General features: G+C 33.4%; 3 protein-coding genes, 2 non-coding genes and 1 pseudogene across 5 annotated transcripts; 3 read left to right on the top strand and 3 right to left on the bottom strand.

Annotated features, from left to right (window-relative positions):
• Positions 1-215: 215 nt before the first annotated feature.
• On the top strand, positions 216-411 carry LOC129877965 (U2 spliceosomal RNA). Its single transcript, XR_008763675.1, has one exon. It is a non-coding gene; the product is annotated as a U2 spliceosomal RNA (small nuclear RNA).
• A 391-nt stretch (positions 412-802) lies between these two features.
• LOC129876455 (pentatricopeptide repeat-containing protein At1g03540) lies at positions 803-3,195 on the bottom strand. Its single transcript, XM_055951903.1, has one exon. The coding sequence runs from the start codon at positions 3,178-3,180 to the stop codon at positions 1,387-1,389; it is 1,794 nt and encodes a 597-aa protein (XP_055807878.1). The 5' UTR covers positions 3,181-3,195; the 3' UTR covers positions 803-1,386.
• Positions 3,196-5,019: 1,824 nt separating this feature from the next.
• LOC129876457 (syntaxin-124-like) lies at positions 5,020-6,039 on the bottom strand. Its single transcript, XM_055951905.1, has 2 exons — positions 5,534-6,039; positions 5,020-5,452 (listed from the first exon to the last, which is right to left on the bottom strand). The coding sequence occupies exons 1-2, from the start codon at positions 6,037-6,039 to the stop codon at positions 5,020-5,022; spliced, it is 939 nt and encodes a 312-aa protein (XP_055807880.1).
• Positions 6,040-7,357: 1,318 nt separating this feature from the next.
• TRNAD-GUC (transfer RNA aspartic acid (anticodon GUC)) lies at positions 7,358-7,429 on the bottom strand. Its single transcript has one exon. It is a non-coding gene; the product is annotated as a tRNA-Asp (tRNA).
• Positions 7,430-8,532: 1,103 nt separating this feature from the next.
• On the top strand, positions 8,533-10,107 carry LOC129876456 (F-box protein At3g07870-like). The gene has a single exon (XM_055951904.1). It carries the CDS (start codon positions 8,667-8,669, stop codon positions 9,831-9,833), a length of 1,167 nt encoding a protein of 388 aa, XP_055807879.1. The 5' UTR covers positions 8,533-8,666; the 3' UTR covers positions 9,834-10,107.
• A 1,494-nt stretch (positions 10,108-11,601) lies between these two features.
• Positions 11,602-12,830, top strand: LOC129877393 (F-box protein CPR1-like; annotated as a pseudogene).
• Positions 12,831-23,050: the final 10,220 nt, after the last annotated feature.

Here is a 23,050-nt window from a genome sequence, read left to right as displayed (position 1 = left end):
AAATATGTCCTCAAATCTTTCCAATAGTGAGAGATAACACAGTGAAGAATAGGACATGAATGCCATACACAAATAAAGCAAAGTAGTTCTTTCTTAAAACTTGGAAACGTAATAGGAGCAGTATATTAAGGATTGTTGCTCCCACATTGACGGAAAATGAAAAGTAGATATTTGAGAGGCAGTATAAAAGAGGAGGTCCGTGAGGTCAATGAAGTATACCTTTCTCGGCCTTTTGGCTAAGATCAAGTGTAGTATCTGTTCTTATCAGTTTAATATCTGATATGTGGGTCATCGATCCACACGATATTAACTCAATTTTTTAAGGGGGAAGGTCCATCATAGTAGCTTGCTACTTGGGCCTTCATGCGTCGCCTAGGCTTTGCACTACAGCTTTGGCCTGGCGCATCCCACCATTAAGTTTAAATGTCATTGGAAAATGCGAGTGCTTTGGCCTGGCGCATCCCACCAAATTAAGTTTAAATGTCATTGGAAAATGCGAGTAACTTTAAATTGGATGTAGATTGCCTTTTCTTTTCTTATTCTGATAGGAATCCCATTAACTAGATACACTCTTCCATACTATTCACAATCAAACCTGTCTCTTTGTCTCCTCTTTGTTCCAAGTGTAAGCCCTATACAGAGGATAGGCTTGTTCGAGAATCTTTTCTATGATCCGCGAATCATGCCCACAGATATTTTTTAGGGGTCGGAGTTCTTAGAGGGGTAGAATGCTTGTGTTCTATTTTGTGTTATGTTGACAACTAGCAGGCTTTGTTTGCAGTTTTTCAAAATAAGCAAAATATACATCAGAAGGATGAAAATAAGATTACGAAACTGAAATCTGGGGCAAGACAGCAAGTATACAGATGAACACTGTGTAATGCACATACAAGAAGAGTAATCCACATCATTGCTACCACACGCAGCAAAGGACTCTTAAGACTGGAGCTGAGAATAATCTCAAAGATTTCGTTAATGCTACTTCTATAATGTCACAGCTGAAAACATACCCCTGAATTTGGTCGCTCATATTTTTGAAAGACTTGTGTCACTTGTAACTCTTCCTTTCCTCAAAGACCGAGATAAGACACGTTTGGTCCTACATTTTGAGCTATGAAGTCTCTATATCCCCCTGTATGCATTTATAATGCTAGATACTCCAACTGGTTCTCGTACTGCAAGCTTACCCAGTCTAAGGATACATATTAACGAGGAATACAAGTTGCATCTTGAAACAAGGGCCACACTGACAGGAACATAATTGATAAATGTGCCAACATCTATGTATCGGGTGTTGTCATCTTGAGCAATTTGCAAGAATGTTGCTTTGTAGAGGTTTCCTGATATAGCCCTTTACTAAAAAGGCTAGAAGCTGTCAGTATTTGTTTAAATCCAGCTCTTCCCGGTTATCTTGTTCACTCTTTTTTCTTGCATATGCCGCCGAATCTCAAGAGCATCAGCCCATCGACCTACTGCTCTGTACACATTTGCTAGAAGAACATAACTCAAATGATAATCAGGATTTAGTTCCATCATTTTCTTTGCAATTCGCTCTGCAACAGTAGGATTTGTACTGCTAGTGCAAGCACCAAGTAGGGTAGCCCAAAGGGAGGCATCGTTTCTGAATTCCGCACCTAGAATCAAGCTTTCAGCTTCTTCTACCTCTCCAACCCGACCTAGAAGATCAACCATGCAACTATAATGCTCAATATGAGCTTTGATACCATACTCATTAATCATTGAGAGAAAATACTTTCGCCCTTCGTCAACCATACCGCTATGACTACAAGCAAAAAGAACCGCGATAAAGCTGATATAATCTGGCTTAACCCCTTCACTAATCATCTCCTCAAATACTGCAACAGCTTCTGCGCCTTTTCCATTCTGAGCAAATCCAGATATCATTGAGTTCCAGGTAACCGAGTTCCTAACCTTCATTTGGCGAAAAATCACATAGGCATAATTATCAAAGCCACATTTTGCATAGAGATCAACTAGAGCTGATTCAACGATAACATCGTTCCAGCCACCTCTCCTCAAATACTGACAGTGAACTTCCTTCCCTGACTTCAAAGCTGCCAACCCTGCACAGGCACGGAGAACAGTCCCAAAGCTGTAAAGATCAACCTCCCCCATCGTCCTAAAGAGCTCAATAACAATGTCAAACTCACCCTTTTGACAGTAGCCTCCCATTAACGCACACCACGAAACAGAATTCCTCTTATCCATTCGGTCAAAAACACACCGAGACTCATCAACCACCCCACATTTTGCATACATATCCACTAAACTACTATCCACAACCACGTTCCCACAAAGACCAGCAGTCACAATCTTAGCATGAACTTCTCTACCTTGCCTCGACCTACCGGAATTACCCAATGCAGTCAGCACACTTCCAAACGTAAACAAATCCGGGGCCAACCCATTCTTCCTATGCATTGTATAAAAGAACCTCAACGCCTCCTCGTGCAATTCGTTCCTCGTGAGAGCTGAGATAACCGAAGTCCAACAAACAGCATCTGGTTCAGGCAATTCATCAAACAGCTTAAGTGCATCTCCTGATGCATAATTCTTACCATACATATCAATTAACGCACTCACAATCACATTATTCTCTTCAAATCCACGGCTAATAACAATCCCATGAAATCCACACCCCAATTTCAACTTCCTAATCTCAGAACAAGCTTTAATCACAGCAGACAAAGTGAACTCATTTGGCTCAAAACCCAAATCAATCATTTCCCCATACAATTTCAAAGAAATCTCAGGATTCCCAATACGAACATACCCCGTTATCATCGAAGACCAAGCGACAACATCCTTGTACACCATACCATCAAAGAACCTTCTAGTTTCAAGAAAATTGAAACCCAATTTGAAGTAGAGAGCAAGTAAGCTGTTCCCAACGAAACGATCCGTTTCGAGTCCAGTTTTGATGACATGGGTATGAAATTGAACCCCATGATTGAATGAATGAGATTTAGTACATATCTGTATCAAAGTGGCATATAATATTGGTTTTGAGGAGATTTTTTCTGTGTTGTTAAGTAGCTTTATAGCTTGGGAGAGTAAACCTGACCGGCAAAGATGGATAATTTCTGATTCTTTAGGAGGAGTATTTGTGAAGAAAGTAACAGAACTGTAATGGCGATGGACAAATAATTTCCAGAACATTGACTCTATCTGAAGAAGAATATTTGAAATCTAGCGCTTCTCAGATGGGCTTTTATATGAGTCCGTTGCTTCTACTCGTCACATTTTATTTTGTCGGAAAAATCAACTCGACTAATTTCGAAACTAAACTAAATTACCTTAATATAAATATTTAAAACCTATATAAGAAATATTATAAGTTACATCTTTCTCATATTAATATAAATAAAAATATTTTTGAAATATTGATCAAAATTCATACAGTTTTATTCTTGAAAATCGAAACATGACAAATAAAAGTGAATAATGTCAAACATGAGATAAAGAGCTTTAGATATCTGATAATAATATGCATGAGATCTCCGCGATACTATTTCTTTTCTTCAAATTATAAAGGGCTGTGTTTACATATTTTCTCGTATCCCAATAGAAAGGGCAGAACGAGAATAGAAGCTAAAAATCACTTGACTGTAAGAAGAGGTTTTGACAATCATACTACTATGGTCAAAACGTGTGTTCCCTTCAAATAAGACGCACTATACCTGACCTTAAATCATTATTTTCGATGAAAAACAATCTTCTTATAGTTAAGTGACTTTTAGCCCTCTCGATTCTTTTTAGTCAGCTTACTCATTCTATCAGAGTTTAATGTTCCATAATCTATTTGTAGTTGAACTTTGAATGTAAAGCCAAGCTAACACACTTTAATCACTCATTTAGACAAATTAAGGGGATAATTCAGATTAAGGCATCTCTCCTCTCTTAAATAGAAAGAAAAATCAAAATTCTTTCATCGTTAATTCATTTATTAGAGCTTGCCGTCTAAATAAATGGACGTAGATAATAAATCGATACTACTTGCACAAAATCTTGCGTACTTCACTGTCTGCAGTCAAACAAATCGTATTATTTGTTTGTTCTCTAACTACACATTTATTATACATATTAATTTAAGCATTACAATATATATGTACAAAATGAGGGACGCCATTAACAAGACATAAGTAATTAATTACTTCTATAAGTATTGTCACAAAAACAAACGGTGATGACAATGAATAAATAAAAGAAATTCTTACAAAGAACAATCTGGCAAAAGATTTTTTTTTTAAAAATTAGACTAGTGCCACTTAAAATTAATGCAAAATAAACTTCAATTTTTAGAGCTTGCCGTCTAGGTAAGTGGACATAGATAATAAATCGATATTACTTGCACAAAATCTTGCGTACTTCACTGTCTGCAATCAAATAAATCGTATTATTTGTCTGTTCTCTAACTACACATTTATTATACATATTAATTTAAGCATTACAATATATATGTACAAAATGAGGGAAACCATTAACAAGACATAAGTAATTAATTACTTCTATAAGTATTGTCACAAAAACAAACGGTGATGACAATGAATAAATAAAAGAAATTCTTACAAAGAATATTTTGCCAAAAGTTTTTTTTTTTTTTTTAAATTAGACTAGTGCCACTTAAAAATAATGCAAAATAAACTTCAATTTTGATCATGAAGTAAAGCCTTAGATACGCTACAACTCCATATTCAAATTTACATACAAGTCGAGCTATATATAATAATAATCCAACAGTATACTTGCACAAAATTTTACGTACATCACTATTTGCAGTCAAAAAAATCGTGTTGTCTGATCTCTAAGTACACACTTATTATACATATTAACTCAAGAATTACAATATTTATGTACAAAATGAGGCAAGTCATTAATATGACACAAGTTTACTTCTACAAGTATTGTCTCAAAAAACAAAAGGTGAGATGACAATGAGTTAAACAAAAGAAATTTTACAATGAATATTTTCAAAAGGGTCTCTCTTTTGAATATTTTCTACAACCTACTAGTAATTAATGGTGACCAAAGTGGAAAAGTTAGGACAATAATAAGAAGAATGATGAGTAGAATGGCAACGCAAGTACATTTTCTTGAACTTTTTTGCAACTCCCTAGCTTCTGTGAGTTGATCTGTTCCTCTTCTAACAAATGAACTTGCATGTGCCACATGACTCTCTATATCATTCAATTGTTGTCCTTGGGCTTCCACAAGTGCAGCCATGTCTAGGAAAATTTGGTGTAGCTCAATCAAATTTTTCTCAATTTCCTTCACAGCATCATGTCTTTCTTGAATTTCTGAAATTGTGTCCATAATTTGTCCCCTTCCTTGTTCTTGAATCGCCTTTTGAAGGAAGGACTCACTCTCTCCACTTGATATTAAATTATCAATAAGTTCATCATCTGCATTCTCTCCTGTCACGGTGAAGTACCTGTTGAAGATGTAATTATAATTGAGAAATGATCATATGTTTTTTAATATTTATAATTTAGGAGTGATCGATCAGTATTACCTTCTTGCCACAGTATCCTTGTACTCTGAATTCATCTTCGCTCTCAATGCTTGAAAATCATCCATGAGCAGTTTTAATTTCTTCCCTAAACCGCTAACTACAGAAATCCTTGTTCGATCAGCAGAGGATCCTGGACCACAACCTGGATTCTTCCTATTTGCTACATTGGATCTTTCTAACCCTTCAAGTTTTCCTTTGATGATCTTAACACGTTTCAACACAAGCGTAACATCAGAGTCCATTCGAGCCCTAATCTCCTTCACGGTTTTTGCACTATGCACAGTTTTGCTCTCTTCATTCGATTCTTGCAATCTTTTATACAAATTCTCAACCTCCTTCATATCCTCTTTCACATTCTCTACATCTTCGAAAAACTTAGCAAGATCAATGCTTTCGTTTTGGGAAGGACCAGTTCCTCCTCCCGCCCCAACTTCCAAATCATCCATCTGGACCTGTTGTTTCAGGTCCTGATACTTTTTAAGCGAGGGAGAGAATAAGTCATTCATTTTATTCAATAATGATCTCCTTTTCCTCTATTTCTTCTCGTACCAGGTTGAATTACTCTTGCCTTTTTTCTCTTGTCTATGCCTTCCCTCTTCAATCGTCGGAGGAGGAGGAAGAGAAGGCAACAAGAGAAATGCCTTCATTAAGAGACAATAACAAACCAAATTCATTGCTTGGCGAAGATTTGAAAGTGATATTATTAGAGGTGAACCAGTCACTTGTTGGTATTTATTTAAATTCCACAAAAACAAACTTGAGGACAGTAGATAAAATAGGAAGATTTATTTTTTTATTATATTTCACCTATGTATATACATATATGCAAAAAGTTAATGGTCATTTTTTTTAAAAACTTGTTATTTATAGTATAGTTTTCTTAAATGAAATAGTCTCTTAACTCACTTAGTAATATTATTTTTAAAATAGTATGAGATAATTTAAATAAGTACGATGTTAGACATGCATTTACAATATATTATATTTTATATTACTCTGAACTAAAATAAAATCATAAAATTCACAGTCAAATATTTTTGAGGCCTAAATTAAGGCTTTACTAGCCTCCCCCTTAAGTCAGCTTTTCATCCTTGACATTCTTAATCAAATTTTATAGAGTCCCGCTTAAGATAAGACAATATAATAAAAACATTAAGGACAGTGAAAATTCTTTTCCAAAATTTTGCTCTTGTCAAACATATATTGACATAGAATGAGATTGAGGGCGTGCAATACATTAGAACAAAGACATACTACTTTATTTGACATCATTAATTCTCCGGAATATTAAAAAATAATAATTTGATGCATAAAACATTTTTTTTATCACACAAAATTTAAGAAAGACTGCACCTCAAAAGATGTGACGTAGATATACTATTTTATTTAACATCATTAACTCTCCAAATTTCGAAACACTTAAAAAATAACAGTATGATGCACAAAATATTTTTCGTTCATGCAAAATTCGAAAAAAGAACCGCACCTCAAACAAAATGATACAACAATTTAATAATTTTTTTTGTAGTGTAACTTCTTCTTCTTTTTTTGGTGTGGCGGGGAGGGGGCGCTTTATTCTTGTATAATACTTGCTCCTAATAAATTATTGGAAATTAGGATCATGCATTTGTTTATCTTACATGTTTTATTAATATGTCTGAGCTTAAAGTAAACAAAACCGACCTTAGTTCAGTTGGTAAAGTGGACTGTAGACGTGAATTTTTTTTCCAAAATTTAAACCCTCTCTAAATAAAATTTATCGGCAAGTTTGAGGGTCAATGATATATTTCATCAAAGAATTTTCACCTACAAAAATGTGGAAAACGCCGTTGCCGGGGATCGAACCCGGGTCACCCGCGTGACAGGCGGGAATACTTACCACTATACTACAACGACCTATTGATTCATTATTTAATATCTTTTTAAAAGAAAAACATATTGAGAATCCTTAATTATAATTGATTAATATTTATATATAACTATCTTAATTTATCAGTTTACAATATATATAAGTTTTAATACCAATAATTATGTGTATTAATTAATTATAAATAGATCAATTAAAAATGACATGTATCTAATCTTTTCGATCTTCACTTGTCTTCAAGAGAGTGTGCATACTCTCTATGCCACGTCAGCTTTTCGGATGTGTTTATTTCATTTTAAAATAGTGTAGGGGTAATAGGACCCTAATTAAGTTTAGATGTGTCGCTGAAATTTCGATCATAATTTAGGATGTTACTTATGCATTGTTCTTAAAAATTTCATAAATCTTCATTTTTGTTTTAGACTTTATGTCTAATCAAATGGCATCACATGAATTAGAATAGAGAGTACTAGTTATCACAGTGGCGGAGCCAGAATTTTCGTTGAAGCGTTCAAGAAAAAAATATGCTAAATAGTGCTAACAAATAAGCATGTCAAATCCACATATGAACGAGTCGGATCAAGTATTAGAGGCTACTCTTGATTTCGGTATTGAATCGTAAAGTAAAAAGTTAGTTAGAACTTTACAGAGGCTCTTCATACTTAATTTAATTAAGTAATTAATATATAAGCTTAATGAATAAGTAAAAATAAAACATGATTAGCACCGAGACAATTATAACAAAGAAGAAGCCTTTTTATTCATTTAGGAAAAATAAGAAACGCTGAAAATAAAAAATTGAAAAGTGTTGCTAGCCAGACTCAAATCCGCGCGCTTGCTAAGTTCTGAATATGGAGTTCAATATTAATTATATAGATAAACAATACAGATTTGATCCTATATATGCAGTGTAATTATTCGATTCATCCCCTGAAGTCCACGTAGATCCACCCAAGGAAATGTTTGGTACACATTATAAGATGGGATATCCTATGATCAAGTTTGAGATTAAAACTAAAACAAAAATAAAAGAGTACAAGTTAACACAATACACTTTTAGAGTCGTTTGGTACGTTGGATGAGGTGATATATTTTGAGATTTTAAAAATTACTACATTTTGTTGAAATCAGGATAATTAGTTCGCTTTTAGGGTTTAGTTTATGTACTTTCCTCTTAAATAATTGTGTTAAATATTTCCTTGTCATCGCACCATAAAACACACATTTGCGCCTTCTTGCATTTTACCAAGAATTCTTCCAGAATCAATGGCTGATTCCTACTTTCCTCCCGAACTTTTGAGAGAAATCCTATTGAAGCTTCCTGCTAAATCTTTAATTCGATTCACAGTTGTCTGCAAATCATGGCATTCCCTCATCACTAGCTTTCCTTTCATCTCTACTCACCTCGCCCAAACCCCACATACAAACACCCTTCTTGTGAGGCGTTACGTCAGTACTCACAATAACGAGAACTATTCCTTGTTTCAAGACTCTAAGAATCGACCCTTTTCATTGAATTTCACATCGGAACTGCATTTCCCTTTCAATTGCCAACTTGGGTATTTCAGAATTGTTGGAAGCTGCAATGGCATCGTATGTTTGTCTGACGATTTGTTTGGTGAGTTGCAGAGTCTTGTTCTGTGGAACCCTTCTATTCAGAAGTATATAACATTACCCTTGCCTTCGATTAAGCCTCAGTTGCCTCATATGTCTGTTCTTGGATTTGGTGCTGATTTGCCTGAGACTGATGACTATAAGTTGGTTAGACTTGTGTATAGTAAGAATGATGATGTTGTGTATAATGGTCCTCCTGAGATTGAAATTTATTCGATTAATAGTGGGGTTTGGAGGAGAGTGGTAGGGGTTGAGATTAAGCATTGTATGGTAGAATTTATGTGGTCTCAGGCTTTTGTAAATGGATCTGTACATTGGATTGCGTATGATGTGGTTCCAAATGGTGGTGGAATTCGTAGTTTAGTTATGTCTTTTAGTGTAGCTGATGAGGTGTTTGGGGAGATTATGTTGCCGGATGCTTTAGTTGGTGTAATTGCAACGAATTTATCGATTATGTTGTTTGAGGAATCACTTGCTGTTGTTAAGTATGAGGGGGAGATAGATGGTGCTTCATGTGAAGTATGGGTGATGAAGCAGTATGGAGTTTTGGAATCTTGGAGTAGATTGTATCGTATAAATTTTGTTGCAGGTATGGAGAAAGTAGTTGGGTTTAGGAACAATGGTGAAGTTTTGTTTTCAACTAGGGGCAATAATCTGGTTTCTTATAATCCAAATAGTGGACGAAATAGGGGTCTTGGTATTCAAGGGAGCTCTCGGTCATTTTATGTTCAGAATTACAGGGAATCGCTTATTTTGCTCAAAGGGAACAGTGTCATTTCGGGGAGGATCTTGGAAAGAATGGGAGGTTTATGGATTTAATGAGTAGCTGGACTACAGAATTTCTTGATGCAATAAAGAAGAATGTGATCAGAAGGTAAGGCATTTTACCAAAGTTCATGGCTGTTTCAAGGTAGTGGAAGTGAAGATGTTCTATCAAATTTGGTATACGTAGTTTAGAGCTATCTGATGACTTTAATGTACTGAATGTTGAACTTTGCGATACATTAGTTGTTAGTATACTCTTGTTGCTTTTTGATGTCTTTCCAGTTTATTGTGAAGCCTTATCCTAATCAAGCAATGGACCTTGTCTTTATCAGTTGACTATCATATTATTTTGTTGTAGCTACTGTGATATTACTATCTGCTTGTTTTCATTGTTTTTTTTGGGAGCTAAATATGGTTAGCCCTTTTAAGGTTACCAAATCCGGCACCCCCTTTCACCTAAAGTTGGCAGGCAATAAGTTGCAGTGGCCTGACTATTTGCTATACGCACATTATTACCTTCTCATTGCATCTAGTGTGATTTGATTAGGCAGAATTTTCATACTTGGTGGGAGGTGGCAGGTATTTCGTGGAATTAGTCAAGGTGGGCAAAAGCTGGTCCGGACACCACAGTCGTCATAAGAAAAGATTAAAAAAAATAAAATTCCACACTTATCCCTGATGTCGAAATTGGCGTGTGATGTGGGAAATGCATAATGCTCAGTTTAGCTCAACCCGAACTAGTTGACATTACAAAAGTGTACATATTCTTCACTTTGAAACACTAAGCTAGTGCTGGACATTACAAAAAAGTAATGGATCTTGTACAATAACAAAAGAGAGAGCCCTTTACAAAATCAGTGTTGCAAAAAGTTAATTAATTCCGTCTTTTGAATCTTTGTTCAGTGTTCTTGCCTTCCTTCGTGAGTTGCTGATTTGGTGGTGACTTCAAATCTGATTGATTGTGATTGATCTCCTTTCCTTTTTGAGTGTTCTTTCTTGTATTATAAATCCTTGATTGATTATGGCTGATCTTCTTTCCTTCTTGCCCTTGGGTAAATATTGACATAACTGCTTCTTGCTTTCTTTTCCTACGAAGATACTTTTGGTTAATTGTCATTATTAAAACTAATTTAGAAGTATTTAGGGTCTTAACACTTATTACAAATAAAACAATTAATAACAAAGAATTAAAGGTAGAAAATATTAGATGTTCATCAATCATTTGAGGAGACAAAGTTTTCCAATCATTTGCCATAATTGAAAATTAAACTTGTAATAGAATAATGATGGAGAGCTCTGGTTCATAAATCATAAATGTCATATATTAATCCTCATCCAACCTTAATATACCACATAATTACTCTATAAATTCACCCTTATTTGAAAATAGACTTGAAGTGATCCCCATGAATAGCTAAACCATGGATTCTGACTTAACATAACACAATGACAAAAGAAACATAATTACTGATTCTTTAGGAATAAGTGGTAGGATTAAGCTAATAAAATCCAACTAAAAGTTTAATCCGGTAAGTACATGATTGCTGGATTTTCTTGCCTAAAGGTCCTAAACAGAAGATAAGTGAAAGAAATAGCTTAGCGATTTTAGCATTGGGTTTATCCCAAACCCGCAACCCGCCCTGCACCGTATGATTTTTATTAAAAAATATCTAAACCTGTCTTGCCCCGCCTCGTCCCGCCTCGTCCCGCCCCGCCCCTCAAAAGCTATATCCGCTCCGGCCCTTTGCCATCCCTATATTTAAAGCAAATTTTACCAAAGTTGTCTTCCACAACTAGGGTTTTTTGTCTCTCTCTCTTTCCCTCAAAATTGATCCATGGCTGATTCTGACTCCGCCTACTTTGCTTCCGAACTTTTGAGAATAAATCCTACTAAAACTTCCTGTTAAATCCTTAATTCGATTCACAGTTGTCTGCAAATCATGGCATTCACTAATCACCAGTTTTCCTTTCATCTCCGCTCACCTCGCCCAAACCCCACAGTCCAACACCCTTCTTGTTAGGCGTTACGTAAGAACTCGCAAAAGAGATCACCATTCGTTGTTTCAAGACTCTAAGAATCGACCCTTTTCCTTGGATGTTACATTGGAATTGAATTTCCCTTTCAAATGCCAACAAGGGCATTTCAGAATTGTTGGCAGCTGCAATGTCTGACAATTTGTTTGGTGAGTTGCGGAGTCTTGTTTTGTGGAACCCTTCTAATCATAAGTTTATAACTTTACCTTTTCCTTTGATTAAACCTCAATCGCCTCACATGTTTGTTCTTGGATTTGGTGCTGATTTGCCTGAGACTGATGACTATAAGTTGGTTAGACTTATGTATCGTAAGAATGATGTGTTAGGGTATAATTATCCTCCTGAGATTGAAATTTATTCGATTAATAGTGGGGTTTGGAGGAGAGTGGTAGGAGTTGAGATTAAGCATTCTATGGTGGAGTTTATGTGGTCTCAGGCTTTTGTAAATGGAGCTGTACATTGGATTGCGTATGATGTGGTTCCAAATGGTGGTGGAATTCGGAGTTTAGTTATGTCTTTAAGTATAGCTGATGAGGTGTTTGGGGAGATTATGCTGCCGGAAGCTTTAGTTGGTGTCACTCCAACAAATTTATCAATTATGTTGTTTGAGGAATCACTTGGTGTTGTTAAGTATGGGAGGGAGATAGATGGTGCTTCATGTGAAGTATGGGTGATGAAGCAGTATGGAGTTTTGGACTCTTGGAGTAGGTTGTATCATATAAATTTTGTTGCAGGTATGGAGAAAGTAGTTGGATTTAGGAACAATGGTGAAGTTTTGTTTTCAACGAGGAGGAATGATCTGGTTTCTTATGATCCAAATAGTGGACAAAATACTGATCTTGGTATTCAAAGGAGCTCTCACTCGTTTTATGTTCAGAATTACATGGAATCACTTATTTTGCTCAAAGGGAACAGTGTCATTTCGGGTGGGTTCTTGGGAGGATGGGAGGTTTATGAGCTTAATGAGTAGCTGGACTACAGAATTTATCGATACAATAAAGAAGAATGTGATCAGAAGGTAGGGTATCTCACCAAAGTTCATGGCTGTTTCAAGGTAGTGGAAGTGAAAGATGTTCTTATCAAATTTATTATCTGATAATTATAATGTTCTGAATGTTGAACGTTTGTTTTCCATTTACTTGTGTTACATTAGTTGTTACTTTACTCTTATTATTTTTTGATGTATTTCCAGTTTATTTGTTGTGATTCCTTATCCTTGTCAAGCAATGGACCTTGTCTTTATCAGTTGATTATGATATTAAGTTACTGTGATGTTACTATCTGATCGATTTCATTGTTTTTGTTTTTGTTTTTTGAGCTAAATATGGTCGGTCCTTTTAAGGTTGCCAAATCCTGCAATAAAGTGTTCTGTGTCTCATCAATTGCACTGGTCTGACTATGCAGTTATGCACATTATTACCATCTCATTGCTTCTGGTGATTTGATAGTCATAGTTTCCATACTTCTCCCTGATGTCGAAAATGGTGTGATGAAGGGAATGCTTAATGCCTAATTTAGCTCAACCCAGACTAGTCGGTTTTGTAGCAAGCCAAGTGCATATTCTTCACTTTGTAAACCAAAAGTCTTAAGGATCTACACTTAGTATGAATTGTTGTGACCTTGTTTTCGAAACGTTTATTTCTCTCGTTCCAGATTGTCTAAACAACATAAGCAGGGATAGTTCTCCTTATCTTCTTGATACATTCGAGTACAGTGTCACCCTTTTTTGATCAAACAAAAGAAAAGGTGCAGTTCCTTAGTTGAGTACGGTGTCACCCATTGAGTGAAAAAAATAGGTCCCATATGGAACTTGGCTGACCTCAAGAGGATTGCTTTTGATTTTGTTGTGTTCCATCTCTGTATTCTATCATTCAATGTCCGATTTGAGTTCCATCACATGATTTCAGATGCTGCATTGGTCCATGTAGCAGCTCGTTTACTGTCATGGATCATAGATCGTCTTCTTGTTGTTTTCGGAGAAATGATCATCACCCATCTTAGACAGACACTTTTCAACCCCATCAGACCTAATTCTTTCAGCTTTTTGATTGTTGGAATGGTCTCATGGGAGTCCTTTAAGTGCTTCAATTTTTTCTCTTCCTCAGCTTTTATGGCATCCTTATTATACAACAAAAATCGATGTTGGCGGAGCTCTGTATAGTTGTATGAATGTTAAAAGTCCAATTAACATAATGTTGCTATTCTTTGGATATCGATCAGATGTTTTCAGAACTTCCAAACTAGAGAGCCTATATTCCTTCTCTACCACCGATACCTCACATCTAGGGCTCAATGAAATGCGAATATATATATCAATGGACGTGTATACTTGATCAAGGAATCAATATAAATTCTTGATTAAACGAAATATCCTTGGGTTTTCTTAGTAGAGCTAGAAATAGCTTTACCAAAGCCTGCTATAAAAGTAAGTATTAAGTGAGATAGGTACGCACTATCGTTGTTTCAAGACTCCAAAAATGGACCTTTTTTCTTGAATTTCACATCGTAATTGAATTTTCCTTTAAATTTTCAACGAGGGTATTTTCAGTATTGTGTCAATTTACTTTTCTTGATGTCTTCTTACTTGTTGATTTTCTATTATATATATCATGCCTCCACATAAAAAAATATAAATAATTAGAGAAATAGTATTAACTTCGTAATACGATTGGCTACAACTTCAATACGATATTACCGAATACCATATAAAATCGAAGTTACCAATTATCGAATTATCGAATCAAAATTTAAAAATTCGGTATTTGATATTTATTTTTAACTACCAATTATTGAGTAAAATTTCCAAACGAATACCGAATGCTCACCCTTAGAAATGCCCTTGAATTGTCCTATTAGAGCTAGAAGCAGCTTCACCAAAGACTACTATAAAAATCAACATTACCAAATGAGATAGTCATGCACTTCACTTGAATCTGTATACTGTCTCTCTTTCATCTTTTATAAAGATTTGTACTCTCTTTAATTTACAATTATAAAATAAAAAAGAATAAAAAGATAACTGTAGGTTATACAAGTAGAGAAGAAAAGACAAGTGTAGGTTATACAAGTAGAGACGAACAAGTTCCTCAAAAAACTCTAAAGGAAATTTTTGTAACCCAAAAAAACTTGACTATATAGACACCACATTGGTGATTCAAATCGGTATAAAAATCTCTCTCTTGCTTTTAGCTATTCATATTTATTTATCACCTGTTAAGCTATTTTGAAGGAAAGTCAACTCCCACCCTTTAATAGGAATTTTCAATTCACCCTTCCAATTCCCCCTCTCTCCTCTTTGACTTTCAAGAAAATGTTTGAATCTCAAATACAACAATCTATATATATAAAGCTGGATATGAAAACGGTGGCGTGGCATTCTTTAAGGGCTAGAATCCTATTTATTTTTTTTTGTGATTTTTTTGACTTTTTTCTAATTTAAAAAAAATAATTTCACTTAAAAATATTTACAGAACATTAAAGCTAGCCAATTGGCCATATTTAATTCATTTCATAATCAGCGCTATTAATCTTTTTTCCTATTAAAGTATGATATAGTATATATGGCTGTTTGAAATATGTACCGACCCACTTAAAGGAGAAAAAATAGATCACCCATTTAATGATTATTTAAAGTATTCATAGCTAATTAGAATATGTACTAAGCTTCATATGTAGAGGAGGAAAAATAAATTTTCCATTTGCAGGTTATTTAAGGTTAGTCATTACAAGGAATTTAAGAGTGCTTTTAATTTGTAATTTTAATGACGGAAATCAAAAGGAATTGGGTAATCAATTGATTGTAAAATTTCCTTATTTAATTAATATTTTTTCAGGCTGCTATTGCATCCATCCAATTCAAGCTAATTGTTGCTCTTAAATATCTATAAATGGGTACTTTAAAGTTTCACTTTTTTTTAATCTTTGATATCCTATTGTTATTACCTATTTTAAAGACCTTTATTATCCATTATTGCCAATTTGCCATAATTACATACTTATAGTAAATATATATAGCACCAAAATGTTGTCTTCCACTATTTTTTATCCTTCATGTGATAAGTAACATATGTTTATGCTGCTTCCCTATCAATCGTATTTGTCATTTCTTTTGATGCAAGGTGATTAGTTTTTTTAAAAATGTTTTATTTTTTAATTGTATGATCATATATTTTGATACATAAATTGTGACTTTTTACAAATTGTATATAGGTGAATAATGGAGTTATATGTGGATGTACTTTTATATTATTTGGTAGGATGTTGATATGTTATTTTTCATAGATTGATATCATTTTTATTTACGTTCCTTTCTTCTTCTTCTTCTTCTTTATTGTTGTTGTTATGTATGAAATTTCTTAAATCAAAAACATGCATTTCTTTTTCAATTACTAGAGTTTTTGGTGTCAATTATTTTATATTTCTTTTTAAATAATTTATCTTCTTATTTCTTTATCATGTATTTTTTAAGAGATAGTACAATCATTGTTATGTCGGAAAAAGATGATTTAAAATTAATTTAAAATTTTAGAGAAAAAAATAATTTTAGAAAAGAGAGTCGCCACTTAATTTTTAAGGAAAATCAAGAAACCTTAATTTTAAAAATCCTAACAGATTTAAGTCTTAATATTAGAGAAAATGGGTAAGAGGTCCTTATTTCCACTTTGAGAATGTGCTAGCATTCAAAGTGGCCGCTAACGCGCGGTTATCCGACGATTTGAAAAATTATTTGACTAACTTTTGAAAATATTAATTTAAAAGGAAATGAAGACTTTAAAATTATTTTTTTAAAAATGATCAAACTTAAACATTGAAAATAATATACATGTATAAAAAATAAAAAGTAAAAGTTTATGAAATGACTAAATAAGGGTAGAAAATCATTTAAAAAGTAAATTAACATGAATTAGTTTATCTTCAGGGGAATTTAATTAAGTTAAAATAAATTAAAATTAATATCTAAGCAAACATAAATAACATAAGTAAATAAATTATTACGACTCGAATCAATATAAATAAACAATAAATAACAAATAAAAATATGATCCGACACTTAGTTTTTATATGCCTGGATTAAGCTGTTGGGCTATCTACGTTTTGGGTCTTAAGCCCAATTTTACTATATATCACAACTGTATATACATTGTATATCAGACTGTATATACATTGTATACAATATATACAAAATTATTTCTGTATATCAAACTGTATACACACTGTATACCATCTATTTGTTCATTGTATCTGCTATGTATCAGACTTTATATACACTGATATACGATGTGTATAACATTGTTTTCTTGCATATAGCACTGTATATATATATATATATTATATCAGTGTATACAACATTATTTTTCACCTGTATTTCGTGTATACAGCCCAATATCAATATTCAAACCATGAATATTAGCTTTCTTTCCATGTATCAACTTTTCAGAAATTCGAGCAAGATGATGGGAGACTCAAAACTCAACAATATGCAAGAATGGAGTCCAAAGATGGACTCGAATTGATATCACATGCACCAAAATAAAATTACATAAGCATCTACTCATTTTAACTTAAATCAAGGAATATATCATGATATTTTAAAGTATCAAATTGATGGGCATCCTAGAGATGACTAACAACATGTATTTATGTAGACAAACAAAAGAAAAGAAGAAACATATTCAAATAACTAAAGGACATGAAATTAAAATATACGCTATATTAACATAAATTTTAAAGAAAGAATTAAATCAATTAAGCCATAAACGTTCTAACTAGATAATAACTTAAGCATATTTTTGTTATCTAAATTTTGTTAAAAGAAGAAATTAAAAATATGAAAATCTATATTGTCAAAGAAAACTATTTGACAAAATAATGAACAAAATAATGAGCTTTCATGAAATAATCTTAACAAATGCTAACTATAAGAAATTTCTATCATTAATCTAATTATTCTTAATACATGCTAACTAAAAAAAATAAGATCACGAATTAACTAAATATAAAATATGAAATAAAGTTGAGAAAAGATTTTACCTCTTTTCGGGCTACGAGACTGAAGATGACGAGCGGAAGACGACTTCACCACCACCCAAGAGCTTGAGGAACTCCAATCCACAAAAAGAAAAATTAAAAATTTAGACTCGAACCTTCATGGGTTCGACGTTATAAGAACTCTATTCTTAGCCTAAATTTCGACTTCAATCTCCTATTTTTCTCGAAGAAAAATATGTTTGGAAGCTATAAATTTTCACAACTTTTAGGTGGGGCAAGAGTCGTAATTTTTTTTTATAACTTTGGGTGGCTAAAAAACCTTTCACTTCTTCCCCTCTTCTTAATGAGAATATGAGCCTTTATATAGATTCCAAAAACCCCAAATCCCTCAAGAATTTTCGATGTGGGAGAATGAGTTTTTTTTTCAAGTTATAAACTAAAAAATTCAAAAATACAAACTATAATTAAACTAACTTAATTAACATTGTATTTAGTTAAAAATAAAATCTTTTTGAAATGATTTTCGAATAACCACATAAATAGTAATCAAAGATCTAGTTATATAGAAATATGTATATTATACTAAAATTATATAAAAAGATAAAAATAGTTAAGAATAACATGAAAATATCTTTATTTTTATAAAAGCTAATTATTTTAAAATGTTCAAAAGTTAAAGAAACTCGATAGCTAATTTACGTTGTGGAGAGCCAAAATTGGGTGTCAACAATCATGTTTTTTGTTCCTTAGTTGTTAGCTTCTAAAGTTGAAAAATGTATCAACAAAAATAAAAAGGTGTTATTTAAAGTAAGTTTTACCAAATAATTTGCATATTCTTGATGATGAATTAGTAAATGATAAATTTCTCAATTGTCCAAAGTAGGATTCTCAATTAATAATATTGAAGCTTGGAAATTTTGTTGCATGTTGAATACACCGATGGAGGAAAGAGTTATAGTCAGTCCTTCACACCTACGCCTTCCAACTGAATGTCTAGGTAAATTCCAGATTACACCTTCTACTTCATTGATGATGACCACAATTAATATTTTCTTTCTCTCTTGGTTTAGTAATTAAACTACCACAAATCCCCCTCTAACGGGCACACACTCACATGTCAAAACTGCGGATCCACTACCTGCGGAGAAAGCAAGACCAATTGAGAGCCAACATTAATATCAGAATGCTGCAAGATCCATCATTCAATGATTAATGATTATGGAACTAACGTGTTATGTAGTAGTAGATTGTTATGTATTAGTACATTTACAACTACCCACCCGCCTGCCCCCTTTAACGCACTTTACATTCACATCGTTTTTACATTGTGTCTTCATTTCAAATAAATCAATGCCCATTTTATTTGTATTATGGTATAGATTGAGTTTTAATGTTATATACTTCTCTATATTTAGTGTCCCTTCATTTACATGCTTTTAACACCGTATGCTGGATCGATGGTTATTAGTCATTTCGTATACAATCAAACCTTCTACATATGAATAATAAAGAGTATTTTTCACTTGGTGGTTCTCATGAAAATTGTCGTATTACCTTCAAATTATAAAAGAAAAATATGAAAGACAATGAAAAAAGATTAAGAAAACCACAAAAAAGTTAAATAGGTGTAACGACCTATCCCCATCGTTAGGAATAGGCCAATGGGAAAGGATTTTGGGCCAAAAAACTTTGGGTAGTAACCTCGAAAAAAGTTATCCTAGGCCAGACTTGGACGAATTCTGAGTCAGGTGAAGTCTAGGATGATCATGTGAATGATGGAATGTCAAATCTCTAATTTAATTAGATAGGCTGATTGCCAAGACGATACAGAGCATTTATGGCTTCGTGAAATCACATTCGGACAATAAAACTTTGAAATTGAATTTAGCGTGAAGGGTATATTTTAGTATGTCTTGGAAAGAGGGTATATTTTGAAATGGGGGATTGGAGCTAAAACTCTGAGCTCTTTATTTTCGTGCAACCCGTCAGTGCGGGATTTCTCCCGCCAGAGCGGGATAGGTCACGCCAGAGCAAGGCAAATGTGACTTAAGTCGGGGTTTTTCTCTAGAACGGTCTTTTTATGCAAAAACTGTTCCAAAAACTTTAGGAGGCGACCTAGGGCAATTTCTATCAATTTTCCACGGATTTCCACGCTTAAGGTAAGGATTTTACTCCCTAAATTCATCCTTTGATTCCTAGAACCTAGAACTATGGTTGGTAATCATTGGGGAAGGGTTTGAACTAAAAACTAATGGTGGAAAATAACCTTAGGGTGGGGTGAGGATCATGGGTTTGGCATAGGGTGTAAATTGTGTCATATTTCATCATAGTTAGGCCATTTTGTTGATCCTTTATATGTATTTACTGTTTTCCAGACTAAGAACGAGAAGAACGAATCCGAAAAGAGAAGACTCTTGCATTGTAAAGTTGTTGAATCTTGAATTTGAGGTAGGTGATAGTCTAGTTTTTCGTATGCGTTTCATATACTTGTTAAATTGCTTCATCATATGCATGTGTATATGAATATGAAAACATGCTAGATTATGTGTGTAATGATCACTTGCTGGCATGTTTTTGTGATGAACCTGCTCTTGGTGATATAAATATTGTAAATACTGAATGAATTTGTGATTGTGGTATGCTTGGATTGGGTGTCATGTTCGGACACATATTTGGATTCAGTGTCATATTCCGACATATATTTGAATCGGGTGTCACATTCCGACACAAAATTGATTATTTGTAGGTCCCTTGAGAGGACCCTTGTGTGAAATTATAGCATGTGGAAGATATTGAGTTGTGATATTGCTGAATATAGTTGAACTTGAGATTAGTTGACTTATTTTGTATATGTATATGCCTATTGTATGGAATTTACCGTTTACTGGCTAACTGCGTGATACTACCAGTACATCGTTGTTTTGTGTACTAATACTATTCTTGCTCTTCCTTTTATTGACTACATGGCATATTCAGCCGGCTGCAGAGAGACCTCAGTTAGAAGAGTGAGTTTGTCCGAGTTCAAGGGTGAACTATTTGTTTCAAGCTGTATGGACTTTTCTATGTTCTAGTCTTTTTTCTAGGACTAAGATTCCAGACACTGTTTTAGTACTGACTTAGTTTTTGGAGTGTTTCCCTTCTTATATTGACTATTAGTTAGAGTTTTGGTACGGACGACTTTCAGTTCCTAGGATGTTTTCGCATTTCGCTGTTATTAAAATTGTTGACTGAGTTTATGGAAATTCAGTTACTTCTGCCAGTCTTTAATTGTTATCTCTTAAATTTGATAAGGTAGGCTATAAAAATGGTTCTCCCACTGGAGGGTTGTTGTAGGTGCCAGTCACAGCGGGCCGGGGTCGTGACAATAGGTTTCTTCTAAGTAATTCATCCTCATTTGAAAAGATGGCTCCCCAGAATTTTTCAATTATAAAAAATATTATATAAATTCAATAAAATCATAATTACCGCGCGAAGTACGAACTTATTCTCTAGTTATATCTATAACTTCAAATCGATGGTTTCTCCAATCCTAAATTGTGATTATATATGACCTTTCGAGGTCGTTTTATTAAAAAAAACCTAACAAAATCAACTTTCGAAGGTCAATTTTTTTTAAAAATACAAATCGGCCTCCTGAGGTCGGGTTTCTATTTTTAAAAATTACAAATTCAACCTCCCGAGGACCTTTTTTCAATAAAAAATTATAAAATTAAATTAAATTATATACACATGATTATTTTGCTAGAATTTGTTTTTATTGTTCGTAATAGTGACGTAAGAAGTCCATACATAATTCTGCTAAGGGTTAAACAATAATTGCATTTTTAATCTATATATAATATAAAGGAGAAATTAAACAAGATGATGTTCCACCTCTCTATGGCCTCCATTTGCATTTATCTTTTTTCTTCTTTATTTGGTCTTCTTTCTTATTTAAATTAATTATTTTATTGTAAAAGTAAATTAATTTATTATAAAAAAATATTTTATTAATGGAGGAACATTTACAACAAAGACTCTTCACATGCTCATTAATTATCCATAACTCATGCCTCTCTAATTTCTAGTTTTAATAAATTTATATATATTTATTCTCTCTTTTTTTACCTTCTTTTAAATATAACATGACAATGTATTTTTAATATTTTAATTTTTTATTATTTAATTTATTTACAAGGAGTAATTAATCATGACTTACACCTCTTTAATTTTTACTTTTAATAATATTCATAACTCTCATAATTTTTCATGTTCATAACCTCCAAATTTTAAGTTGTAAGTTTATGATATATTATGGTATTCCTCTATTTTGCCTATACAAATTCATATTTAGTTTAATGAAAATTCACACTCAAGGATATTCTTTCTCTTCTTCATTAGTGGTGTGTGAATGTATTCCTCTATTTTATCTATATAAATTTATGTTTAGTTTCATAAAGATTCACATTCAAGATTATTCTTTTTTTTCTTCATCAAATGATTTGTGAATTAACTAACATGTAACATAAAAGAAGTATATGAAGGTAAGAAATATTTTAATTTTCAAGTCTTTTGTTTGATTTTTATGTACTTAGACGTACTTTTTAAAGACTTTGTTTATGTGTGTATTTGTCACGACCCCAAATGAGTAATGAGTGGAACCCACGCATAATCTCCTAGGTGGGAGAACCAATGATATAAATTCCAACTTATAAAATATGACCATAACGCGGAAACTCAATTTATGAGAGTAAGAAGTAATTAAACCACTAAAGTCTATTAGATACGTTTTCTCAAAACCTGAAAGTCATTACTTCAAGGACATCTAATTCTAAAATACTAAATTTGAAAATATCAAACACCAGAATAAATAAATAACTTAATGTGTTCGAAAACTAAGGACATCATGCCATGCCCGAGAGAATCCAACACGAGCTAGAAAGAATAGCTCACCCAAGAACCTGATGTGCTGGACACTGGCTAGAGCTGAGGTCAAGTCGAAGTCGATGAAACACTCGTTGCACTCCATAAAATAAAACAAAGAAAAATGCAAGTAGGGGTCAGTACAGAACAACATGTACTGAATAGGTATCATCGGCCGACTCAAAATAGAAATTAATATGCATAAAGTAATAGCGGGAAATCAACCATAGCACTTAACAGGTGGCAATCAACAAGATCAAGATCAAGTGACAATACAATGAACAATTACATAACCAGTCAACAATATCAAAATCACACATGAGGACTCAGGCCTCCACATCACGCTC

Source organism: Solanum dulcamara, chromosome 12 (assembly GCF_947179165.1).
Source record: "Solanum dulcamara chromosome 12, daSolDulc1.2, whole genome shotgun sequence".
In the NCBI taxonomy this organism is placed as follows: Eukaryota; Viridiplantae; Streptophyta; class Magnoliopsida; order Solanales; family Solanaceae; genus Solanum; species Solanum dulcamara.
Note: the sequence above shows the minus strand (reverse complement) of the source record. Positions and strands in the feature narration are given on the sequence as shown.